The 12,272-nt window shown below is 45.1% G+C and overlaps 1 protein-coding gene across 1 annotated transcript; it reads right to left on the reverse strand.

The window, feature by feature from the left end:
* Positions 1-522: 522 nt before the first annotated feature.
* Positions 523-7,517, reverse strand: CMPK2 (cytidine/uridine monophosphate kinase 2). The gene is made up of 5 exons (XM_042803449.1): positions 7,413-7,517; positions 6,343-6,457; positions 5,359-5,560; positions 2,917-3,150; positions 523-1,111 (listed from the first exon to the last, which is right to left on the reverse strand). The coding sequence occupies exons 1-5, from the start codon at positions 7,515-7,517 to the stop codon at positions 991-993; spliced, it is 777 nt and encodes a 258-aa protein (XP_042659383.1). The 3' UTR covers positions 523-990.
* Between the last annotated feature and the right edge of the window lie 4,755 nt (positions 7,518-12,272).

Consider the following 12,272-nt stretch of genomic DNA (forward strand, 5'->3'; position numbering starts at 1 on the left):
CGCTCCGAGGAGACCCGAGCCCCCTTTGACGCAGTCCTTCTCAGTCCTCACGATTTCTCGGAAAAGTCTGCCCATTTCCACGGAGCTCATTGTCGCCCCGTGGTCTTCCATGCGCGCGTGCCCAGGTGTTCACAATGGTCTTGCGGGCGAGGGTGCACATCTTCCTCGCCTCCTCCACGTGGCTCGCGCGCAGGTGCAGCTCGGCAGGCACTGCCAGGGATGTTGTTGTTTTAGCTTTGGGCGGACGTTGTGGTTTCGTTGGGAACTATTCGTCGCCTTCCCTTCGTGGCAACAGGATGCTGAGGCCAGAAGGTGGAAGTGGTGCAGCAGAAATGTTGAGACAGAGTCCAACACAGTCCCTTACAAACAAACTGATATTTCAGTTGCCTGTGTTGACAGGCTTGGACTTTATTACTTAGAAACCTAGATTCTTACTGGCCCTCACAACACATTTTCTAGGATGCCCGTCACAGCAGTAGCTGCTCATCCTCTATTCCAGTAAACAACATCAGGCCACTGGACTGTCTGTTCCTAAATGTCATGATCATTTTATTGTTTTACTGCTGGATGACATTTCAGCCTCTCCTTGGGCACCTAATGCTCCTGCTGCAGTCCAGTGAATTCTGGAACACAACAGATGCAGGAGCAGGTTCTCCTGGTGATGAAGATGAAACATGATAGCATCTTGAAATGTCACAGTGTTATAGAGCACTCTGAGATACTTCATACATGACTGTAGTATTTTTGTGGCTTTACTAAGAATGCTGAATAATAAGTGAGTAGTATTTTGCCTTATACAGAAAAGTACAGTAGGCAATGGTGAAACAGATAATCTGCACAGATTACTGTCAACAGAAGAAAGAGAAGATTCGTCTTCAGGATGAAATGCATCACAGTACATTTTCAGGTACCAAAACCAAGGGACAATAAAAAGCACCTTTAAAGTGCACTAAAAAGTATCTTTTAAGTGCTATTACAAAGAAGTTGCTTTCACAAAGCACAGTGTTTCTTAATTAGTTGTAGCACTGTCTTGAGAACTTCTTCCTTGGGGGGGCTGGCATCAACCTCTTGGCATGCAGGATTCACCATCCTTCTGTATGATTCTTCAACTCTAAAAACAAAACAAGAGAAATGAAACTTCAAATTACAGGGATATGAAATGGCATTAGTCATCAGTCTTGGAAGAAAGTATTCGCACTGCAGAGACAAAGGAAAAAAAATCTAATATGAAGCTAACAATTAAATCTACTGCAAAGAGCAATAAACCAATAGTAACTATTACAATGCAAACCTCAAACTGATTCCCAGAGCTCTATCCAAATTCCCATGGCATGGCATTAAAGTATTTCTTTCTTTACAGCTTTGCACTGGATGCAGTCTGGTACAGCAGTATAGTAGACAGCCTGCTTCTAACACCTGAATTAATTTATTCAGAGCCTGCTAAGGTGTCTCTGAACTATATGGTATGGCATTGTGTAGGTGTGCTCACAGACTGTTCTCAGATTTGAGTCACTGGATTATGGAGCTGACACGTTGTTCAATGCTTTCCTCTGACCACCTTTGCTAACCAGATGAATACCAGGATGAAATGCAGGATGAAAATCTCCTCGCTCAGCCTATAAGCCTTCTTATAATGCAGAACTCTCCCACATTTAGCCTACGAGGATGTGAATATTATTTTCTATGTTCCCACAATTAATAATGCCAAACATTCAGGATGCAAGTCATAAGGCGAATCAAGCAAGATTCTGGATGTTCTCACATCCAGGTTGACAAAATTAACAAGTAGAAATAACCAAAGGCTTTCTGACAGGAATAAGAAGCAACAGAATTAGAACACAAAAAATTCTCAAATGGCAGCATGTTCCCTAGCACACCCATCTCTCTACACGTTCCACTATATGAATTGTGTGTCTGCACAGAGTTTCTGTCAGAATTAAGCAATGGATATTTTTAAGGTATATCATCACCAGCAATGGTAAAATGCTAGACATAGATTGCAGCTTTGCAATTTGTAGATACAGACACCAACATTCAGGTGTCTATACTGAGGTATCTACACAAGCATTTTAAGTTTACACAAGGTATTTAAGTTTCCACTGTAGACAATGATGATCAAATCAATACATTTGGCAGAGCCTAGACAGCAATTCAGCACACCCTGAAGTCAGATACCTAGGGTGCAATTCAGTTGCTTCAGCAAATGTATCCAATACTGCTTGAGATGCTCCAGACTATCTCATTTAGCTTCCAGCTGCCAGTCCAGAAAGTATCCACGGGTTCTGCATCACATCTGCCAGCTTTATGTAGATGTCTCAGATTGTATCAAATGGCTCCAGGAACTTATGCTTAGATAGCTGGGCTCCAAGTGGGTGGTGAGCTGAATCACTTTGTAGGCACTATTGAATGTATTGACTATACTGGGACCTGAGACACTTAGCACAAATAAAGACATGTACAAGAGGAGATCTAAATTTTATTCTCTTAATCTGGAGCTCAATTATGGATTTTTCTGCAGAAGCCATGTGTTTCAACTTCTTGCCTCCCAGTTCTGGAATTTTTAGGTCTCTCTCCTTCATAACCTCAATAAGAAAGGTGCTACAATAAAAGCAGCAAGTAGCAAAATGCAAGTACTTTAACTCAAAGCTCCTCTGCAGGAGAGATCTTCACCTGTAGCTCTCAAACACTCTCTGTCTGAAGTTTTCACTCCTTGTCAGTCATTAATCCCTTCCAAAAAAAAAAAAAAAAAAAAAAAAACAAAAAAACAAAACAAAAACAACAAAACAAAACAACCCAAAATCTTAGACATAGGAAATCCTTGTCCCAGTAATGTGAGTGGGACATTTGTTACTGATCCCACAGGACAAGTTGCTTCCATCCTCTTATTCCTCATTAAAGTGCAAATTAAAGTTTCACCTTTGGCGAAACAGGCTGTTAGCTTCCAGCTCAGCTTCCTCCTTTGTTTTCTCCAGTCCCCGACACTGAAGTCTCCGCACTCGCTCCTCAGGGTCAACAGTCAGGAGAAGAACAAGATCGGGTTTAAGCAGATCCTCAGGCCACTGGTACACCTCATCGTTAGCTGGTGGAAGATCTTGGACTTGCTCATTTATTTCAGTGGCAATTGTGTAGGCAGCTGTGCTGTGCCAGTATCTGTCGGGGAAATGCCAAATGGAGAGAGAAATTTTAAAAAGGACACTAATTCTTTGGTAATACAGGAGACAGATGTCATGGTAACAACATGTGCAATAATGACAAATTAGGTGTCATTGTGATTTTTAAGGGAAAAGTAAAGAACAGTTCTGTGCCATCTATTATTTCTTAGAAGAGTGACAATACTCAGCGCAACTCAACTCAGAATTACTGTGAATTATTAATTAAAATATATGGCAGAAACTACGTATTATGCAAACTGTGTTCTAGATACTCCTATCAAAAAAAAAAAAAATGGGAGAGGTCAAAAGAAGAGCTACATTATATGTCAAAATCTAATACTGAGTCCCTTTTTTGTGGTTCCCATTCTACTTCATGCAACAGATTTGGTTAGAGAACATACAGTCTTCAACCACATGTGAATGAAAATAGACTTTATTAAGTTATGCGTTTCACTTGTATTTAATGTTCCCACCACTATGACTCACTATGTTTTATACATTTCAGTGGTTCTGAGGATGGTTTAAAATAGCACTCACACACATGCAAACAACTTCCGTGTATGTGTGTTGTGGGGGGAGGTTACAGTACATCTACTGCAACAAGCCAGGGGGTTCCAAGTAGTGCATCAAGACTTTTTTTATTAAGAGTAATACTGCAAGCTGCCTATACAGCAAGTGAAAATAAGAAATTACATGAACAAAACCAAAAAAGTGGCAAACATATTTCTGGCTTTACATCCTCAAAAAGTAAGTCTACCTAAAAATCGGTCATTCTAATCCACCTGTATCTCAGACACATCTTAGAGAGAGCGATGACCAGCAGTCCTCATTCTATTCATGTTTGTCACAGAGCCCTGATTTGGCTCAGGCTTCACAGTCCATGTTTCCACTATTCGTAACTGCAGATGTAATACTTTTCAGATGTCCTAAAGGCAGTTATGAGTATTAAACTGATGGAAGTCACCCATCTTACCGTTATCATAAGAATTACTCTTTAGAAGATATAATAATTATCTGACTAATGTCCTGGGATTGAGTGAGTGATGGGGATTTTTGGTAGCAGGGAAGGGGGCTATAAGGGTGGCCCCCTGTGAGAAGCTCCCCCAGCTCCACCTCTGCACCAAAACTGAGCCAGTCAGATGCACCTCTGCAATAATGTGTTTAAGAAGGTATGTGGTGAGGAGTCGGACTTGTGAGGAGGAGTTGCGGCAGCTGAGTGAACACCAAGGTCAGTGGAGGAACAGAGGAAGAAAGGAGGGGGGAGGTGTGCCAGAGCAGACACTCCCCTGTATCCTGTGGTGAGACAGCAGGGCGGCCCCCCCTGCCACCCATGAAGATCTACGGTGGAGCAGACACTGATTTATGGCCTGTGTTTGGCATGAGTGCTCAAGGTGACTGTGCTCGAAGAAGGCCGGGGTCTCATGGGAAAAGGTAGCCCCGCTGCTGTAATTCAGCTCTGGGAGGATTGCAGCATGCGGGGGTGTCCCATGCCAGAGCAGCTTGGGAAGGGCTGCAGCCCGTGGGAGGGACTCCAGTCAGAGGAAGTTGGTGTCCCATGCCAGAGCAGTGTAAGGAAATTCTGCAGCCCATGGGAGAGACTCATGTCAGAGAAAGTTTGTGGAGCACTGTCTCCTGTGAGAGGGGGACCACGAAGGAGCAGGGGGAAGAAGTTCCAGAAGCTCCCCCCACCAAGGATGGAAGAAAAGGCAGCACTGACTGCAGCCCCCATTCCCTGCCCCTGCGCCACCGGGGGGAGGAGGTAGAGATATTGGGAGCAGAGCTGAGCCCGGGAAGAAGGGAGGTATGGGGGGAAGGGAAGGTGTTCTCAAGATGTGGCAATGCTTCTCACTGTCCTACTCTGTTAAGTGTTGCTATTAGTGTCTGTAATGAATCTATGTTCTTTTTTTTCTTCCCCTAACAAGTCTGCCTTTTGCCCATGACCATAACGGGTGATCTGCCCCTCCCGGTCCTATCTCGAATCCCAAGCCTGGCTCATTTGTCTCTTTTCATCTCTGGAAGAGAAGGGAGGAGTGAGCGGCTGCGTGGTGTTTGGCTGCCGACCAGGCTCAAACCATGATACTATCTTCAAAGTAGCACTTCCAAAAAAGAAAAAAGAAACCCAGATACTATCACTGACAACTTTGCTTGTAATGCTGGACAAAGTGTATGATGGCACTGATATAAGATACTTCTTAAATATACAAACCTGTCTATGATCACAGGTGCCTGAGTGGACGCTTTTGCTATTTCTGAAGCAAGAATGTAGTTGCCCGCAGCATAAAATGCTCTTTTAATGGGTGCTCTCTCATCATCAAATATTGTCCTCCACTGGCTGATGCAAGCTGGTGGGGACCGCAGGAGAATGCCACTGAGGGTGTCCTTAACAGACTGGGTTACAGTGGTTTTGCCTGCATTTCATTTAGAGAAGGAAACATTTGTTATATTGCATATCAGATACAACTGAGTTTTAAAAACTGAAAAATGCTCCTATCTGTTTACTTGGAGCACACATTCTGACACCTGACTATGTAACCTGAGTATCTTGTGATAAGGTTTTCAGTGAGACATGATTACGTGTCTGGTTGCAGGAATTATTACTCCATTCCTACTGTTAAGGCCTTCCACCCCTCCCTCTTGACAGCTTTGGGCCTTCACTCCCTTAAATGCATTAAATGTATGGCAATTTCTTTATATATCCATTTATAATATTTTTCTAGGTCACAATTCATGTGGATGTTGCCATGCTGTCACCCAGTATTTTCTTTTTAGAGGGGATTTTCAGTTCTCTAACTGAAAAGTCAGAAAACAAAGTAATTCAGAGGCAACTAATATTTCTCTCTGAGACAAACAGCTGCCAGTTTCCCATACTACCACTACTTCAGTTCATTTGTTTGAAAACTGTCCGGTAAAAATATGTTTCATCATCTGCATAAAAAAATTAATTTCCAGTACTCTGCTCTTTGTATTCTTTCAACTACATAGATAAAGAATTCATCCACTGAATGAAAATTAGCATAGACTGTGTGATCTTTTGCAAGGAAGAGAAGATGGACTGGTATTTATAATTACTAGTTCTTTCAAATCTGTCACAGGTTTCCAGGATTTTTTTAATTTTTAAGCCTCATGTCTGGCTGAAAGCTCTTTCCAACAATTTCTCATCTGCTGTTCTTCAACCATATATTGCTCTTACCTGTGGCATCCAGCCCCTCAAAAACTATGACGGGAAAACCTCCCTTCTTCTGATGCTCAGGACATTTCTCCAGCAAGTCGAGTAGGGCTCCAGCCTCTGGGATTCGCGCTGCGCACTGCGGGGAGGGGTGGTGGGACCCTTCACACCCACCCCCCGCCGGGGCTGCCTCCCCGCCGCCCGGTGAAGCTGGAGGAGCTGAACGAGGCCCCCGCACCCTCCACATCCCCCTCTCAACCCCGTGGTCCCCTCATCCCCACACCCCCCCACAGCCCGCTCAGCACCTGCACCCTCTTACGTCCCTCACCTCCTGCACCCCCCATGCCCCCCGCACCCCTCTCGCACCCCTGCACCCCCCACACTTACCACATCCCCCCCACCCCCTCACTCCCACCCCCCCCCCCACAACCCCATGGTCCCCTCACCCCTGCACCCCCTCACCTCCGTACCCCCACTCAACCCCCACACCCCCGAGCTCCCCGCACCCTGGCAGCCCCCGCAAGCCCACACCCCCCGTACCCCTGCACCTCCCACACCTCCCACATCCCCCCAAACGCCTTCACCCCTACAACCCCCGCAACCCCACGGTCCCCTCACCCCCACACCCCCTCCCCTCCCGCACCCCCCGTACCGCCCGCAACCCCTCACCTCCCGTACCCCACTCGCTTCCCGTACCCCCTGCACCCCCACACCCCGGCAGCCCCCGCAACCCCTCACCTCCCGTACCCCACTCACTTCCCGTACCCCCTGCACCCCCACACCCCGGCAGCCCCCGCAACCCCTCACCTCCCGTACCCCACTCACTTCCCGTACCCCCTGCACCCCCACAAGCCCTCACCTCTCCCACCACCCGCAGCCCCCGCACACCTGAACCCCCCGCACCCCCCACATCTCCCGCACTCCTTCACGCTCACACCCCCCCGCAACCTCGCGGTCCCCTCACCTCCCGCACCCCCCGCACCCCCGCACCCCCGCACCCCCTCACCCCTCGCAACCTCGCGGTCCCCTCACCTCCCGCACCCCCGCACCCCTCCCGCACCCCCGCACCCCCCGCACCCCCGACCGGCGCTCACCTCCCGCAGGCGGAGGCGGACGGCGGGGGCGGCGGGCGGCAGGGCGCTGCGCACGGGGGGGGGCCCGGGCGGGGGGCCCGGCGGCCCCGGGGCGCAGCGCCGCATCATCGCCGCCCGGAGCCGGGGCGGGCGGCAGCGCGGAGGGGGGCAGGAGGCGGCGGAGCCAGCGGGAAACGAAACTAGCCCCCGAAAGGGCCGGGAAAGGGGCTGTCCGCGGGGAACATGGGCAGCTCCCGGGGGGGGGGGCGGCGTTTGCGCCTCCCGCCCCTCGCCCCCGGTTTAGTGGCACGGGAGCGAACTGGATTAGTCTCCGCGGGAAATGGATCCCTGCGTGGATGGGCTGGAAATGAAAGTGAAAGAAGGTCTTAGCTTCGGGATCCGCTCTGCCCGCCCCCGCCCGCGCAAAAAAAAAGGGGTCACATTCCCACGGACGCCCGTAGCACGAATACGCTGTCTGCTGCTTTGGACTATCCCGAAGAGATAAGCAAGTCATGAACCCAGTTGAACTGGTTTGCTGTGTTGCAGTGCCCAAGTGGCACCGAGCTATCCAGGGCATGTCGACAACATGACTCCGTTATTCTGTTACTCAGTGCCTTGATAACAAGACCAACGGACTCAAATCATTTGGGAAGTAAAACGGACTTTTACAAGCCTGCAGTGTTTTCATAACTTTGTGATGGCCAATTTCAGCTTTCATCAGCTCAGGGGCAGAATGCAGAGGCACTGCAATTAACTATAACACTCACTTAGTTTCATGTCAGCTGCTATGAGTAATGCTGCCCAAAATGTGGATTTTGAGATTTCAAAATATGTAACTTGAAATGTAGGAGAACCTGCACCTCTGCAGAATCCTATTTCTCCCTTTCGATAGTTGGGAAAACTGCCACTTAGAGATACCGAAAGTTAAGTGTCTTGATGCATCTTCTGAAAAGGTATACTCTACAAATGAGTACACTCCCCAAGAAATTCCTCAGAAACTTGATGTCAGAAACTCTTGTCAGCTGCACAAATATCTTCTGCTCAGCATATCTGCAGGGAGGAGAGCAGCTGGCAGGTAGTTCCAGTTAGCTAGAGATCAGCTATACTGGTTGGAAGGTGCCCATGCTGAAGAGGCTGGTGGAAGGCTGGGCCAGAGCAGGAACTGAGAACACAGCCTTGGAGGCAACACGGCCTCAGCAGCAAGTACCAGCTTTTTCAGGCTGAACGCACCCTTTTTCATACCTAAGAACTTCTGCATCGTTCCACATCAAACACATGGCTATGGCAGCTGGGTATGGATGCCAGAAGACACAGAGTAAAACATGGTTCATTATACAAGAAGCCAATAGATGGTAATTTTAAGAACATAATAATATGCACTACTGAGTCAGACTAGTGACTTTTCTCATCCAATATTTTGCCTGGCAGAATGACATGCCGTGAATAAGCCTGGCTTATCCATGATCCCTTCTCCTGGTTCTTGTGCTCCTCCAGCATCAACAGACACCAAATTAGGAATGTTAGATAGCATATCTTCATCTCTTCCTTTTAGCACTTATTTATGGACCCTTACTCATACATCTATCTAAATCCCTTTTTGACCTCACAGCCTACCTGCACAAACCCCTGTGGTCTCAAATTCCAGTAACACACCTGTTGCAGAAAAATCAATTATCTTCTATAAGTTTTAAACTCGTATCCTATTTTTTTCAACAAGTGCCTCTTCTAATAATGTTACTGACTTTGGTGAGTAAGTTCGACATTCAGTTTATTTATCACCCTCATGATTTTGTAAAGCTCACTCAGATTTCCCTCAGCTTTTTCATGTGAGAAATGACAGACTGAATCTCTTGTAAGGCAGCTGCTTCCATCCCCTTGATTGTTTAGATACAGGAATAACTTCTTTAACTCTGTGAGGTCCTGCTGACACATGGAGACCTGAACTGTACCACAAGTCAAGGTATGGCTACATGTACCAAGGTTTCACAGAGCAGTAAAATAATGCCATCTGCCTTATTCTCAATTCCTTTCTGAATGACACTAAGCTTTTAGTTGACTTTTTTTTTGCTGCTACCACCCACAAAGCCAATGATTTCAGAGCTGTAGCAACAGTGACTCCAAGATCTCTTTCCTGAGATGAAAGTGCCACCAGTGAGCTCATCATTAGGTATACAAGGTTTTGTTTATTTTTTCTTATGTTCATCACCTTACCTTTATCTACACTGAAGCTTATCTGCCACTTTTCTATTTACTCTTTTTTTTTTTTTTTTTTTTTAATGTCCAATGGACTTGCAGCTAAGTTTCGTTTCAAAAGTGTTTGAAAAGCTGTCTGTGTTCCTCACTGACCTATTTGACTCCTTGGTCTTCTGTTTTCCTGTTTTCCTGATGCCACTGTTGCCTTTTCCCTCCCTGCTGGCTAAATGGGAAGAGTGTACTTTCATTTTTGCCTTTCCCCTCCCATGGCCTTAATACCATCCTGTTTACAAGCATTCCTGAGCCAAGTTGGTGGTGCTTCTTTCTTCATTTATAATACGCTTATGAGATAATTTATAAGAGTCATGTGATGTCTGCCCTCCCAGCTAATTACTTAAAATGCATCTTTTTGCAAGATTTTAGGTCTTTTCCATCAGATTATACACAAACAGTTCAGGTAAAAATATAGGAAAAGAGAGTTGCCTTTTATGTCCAAGACATGTCTTTGTATGTAAAAACAATGTGACTCTGTTCTGAATTTATTTTATGGTAAGTATTTTTCAGTTTCTTCACAAGGACCTTTATCATTTTGTTTTCTGTATAATATGAAATTATGTTGAAGATCAAATGTACTAATTATGTGAAAAACACTGTTCTGGAGCCTCTTCACATCTTTGACGGCCCACTGTATTTGCATGTAGCTACAGGGAAGAGATACAGACATGATACGAAGCCATACGATGATTCAAAAATGTTTTGATACACCTGACGTGGAAAAATAGGGGAAAAAAAGTGAAAATAAATCAGTCTGTAACTTTAAAAATTTTCCAAGTGCACAGTCCTGTAATGTAGATAAACAGCTGTCTGAGACATAAGGCAGGAATTACATAAGTGGAAGGCCCATAAAATACATAGGTACGTAAAATGCACATAAATAAAATATAGGTGTTTTCATACAGAATAGACTCTAAAGGACACCAGCAAAGGGCCCTCCAGTAAAGATAAAGTTCTGAAGACAAGATCATAAGAACGCAGAAGTTAGTATAGTGTCAGGCCAAGAGACCCTCCTCTTCTGCCCATGACTGGCCAGTGCCAGATGTTTGGTGAAGAATATGGAGAGGACACAGAAGGGTCCTTCTCCCAATATCTTGTCCCAGATTCCAGAATTCATCTGTTCAAATACTTCCTGAGCTGCAGATCACATGAACACCATTAAAGGCCCATGGTAGACCTCTTTCAAATGTGCCTAGTCTGTGGCTATATTTATATTGTGTGTTTTGTATGTGTTTCATACTCAATGGCATGCGGTTTTAACTTTCTATTTGGCAATTTCAGTGGCACCCCTTGGATTCTTGCATGCCGAGGAGGGATGAGTCACTGCAAGTACAAGGTCCTTGACAGAATCCCATTTATGGTGCTGCAGATGTAATGGGGAAGAGATAATTTCCAGCTGGGAGTGGAGCAAGAAGTAATAAATTTATCACATGCTAAAAACTATATCTGCCATTGTGTGACCTGCCTGGCTGTCCTTGGACCATTTCTGGTCCTCACAGGTGACATGATATCGGCTTCTCTTTTCACATTATTTATGTTACTGGTACATGTCAGTAATCTTGCTGGCAAGGTACTGTTTGACTGGAATTGCCAACTAGCCACACTGGAGAAAGCAATCTCTTTCTTTAAATAAATTAAAATCCGTTATTTAGATAAATAATATAACACTGTTTTAAAGTTTTACTTTCATAGCAACTAGGGAGCACAACAGCATTATCCATGTTTATTCAGCTGGATTTTTCCATGCTAGTTATGTACCTATGTACCATCCAGTGCACCATTAATAACATTTTTCGATAATTTTTGAAAAGCTATATTTATCTTTAAAAGGGTTTTTGGTGCAGATTTGCAGAACTGAAACATTTTGAGCACTGGGACTCCATTTTGCTACTGTAAAATGACTTCTATAGGAAAGAAAGGGAAGGAATCAAACTTCCTACTGCTTTCAGAGAATATCATGCTTTTCTGAGAATCTTCTAGAAGGCTCCAGGACAGAAAATTTCATTACAGTTCTTGTTTGAAACATTTCTTGTAGATTCAAAGCTAGTGTATAAAAATGCACATTTGTGTTTTCTTGTAGGTCTTACCATAGAGCCTGTGAGTTAGAATGGTTTAGAAAGTAAAATGTGAACGTCTTCCTTGTAACTGCTAGGACTTGTACTTCTGTAGGGGGCATGTCCCAGTCTGGGTTTACTTTGTGGGGCCTTACAGTAATGCAGAGAGTGTCATCTGAAAACATACTTAGTTGAGGCAAAAAATGGAGAGATCTTTTATAAATGCCATTTTCTAAGAAAGCATAGATAAAATTACAGATAAAAAAAAAAGTCCTGAGTAAGCTTAAGCGTTAGGTTCTCTGCATGTTTTGTTCCTTGTAGCAGAGATCTTTCTTTTCAAAGAAAAAACATTTAAAAATTGTAATGTTTTGGTTTACTGATTCATTGACCTGCACTCTCCTGCCATGCTCTTGGAGTGTTCTTGTATCAGATGTAAGTCTTGTCTTGAGAGAAATTGGTAATCATCAAGGATTTTTTACTGATCTTGGAAATTAAGTGTTTTGAACCTAATTTTCCTATCCAGGAACTCAGGGCTGAGGCTACAACAGGTCGAGGTCACTGTGCCAGTCTCAGTGGATCT

This window comes from Tyto alba, unplaced genomic scaffold (genome assembly GCF_018691265.1).
Source record: "Tyto alba isolate M040663 unplaced genomic scaffold, T.alba_DEE_v4.0 Super-Scaffold_40, whole genome shotgun sequence".
NCBI lineage: Eukaryota > Metazoa > Chordata > Aves > Strigiformes > Tytonidae > Tyto > Tyto alba.

Excerpts from the sequence above, each read along its gene's own strand:
- CMPK2 (XM_042803449.1), bottom strand. The coding sequence starts at position 7,517 with ATGCGGCGCTGCGCCCCGGGGCCGCCGGGCCCCCCGCCCGGGCCCCCC. Across the intron at positions 6,458-7,412 it reads TCCGCCTCCGCCTGCGGGAG|TGCGCAGCGCGAATCCCAGA; the intron begins GTGAGCGCCGGT and ends CCCTCCCCGCAG. Across the intron at positions 1,112-2,916 it reads AACAGCCTGTTTCGCCAAAG|AGTTGAAGAATCATACAGAA; the intron begins GTGAAACTTTAA and ends TTTTGTTTTTAG.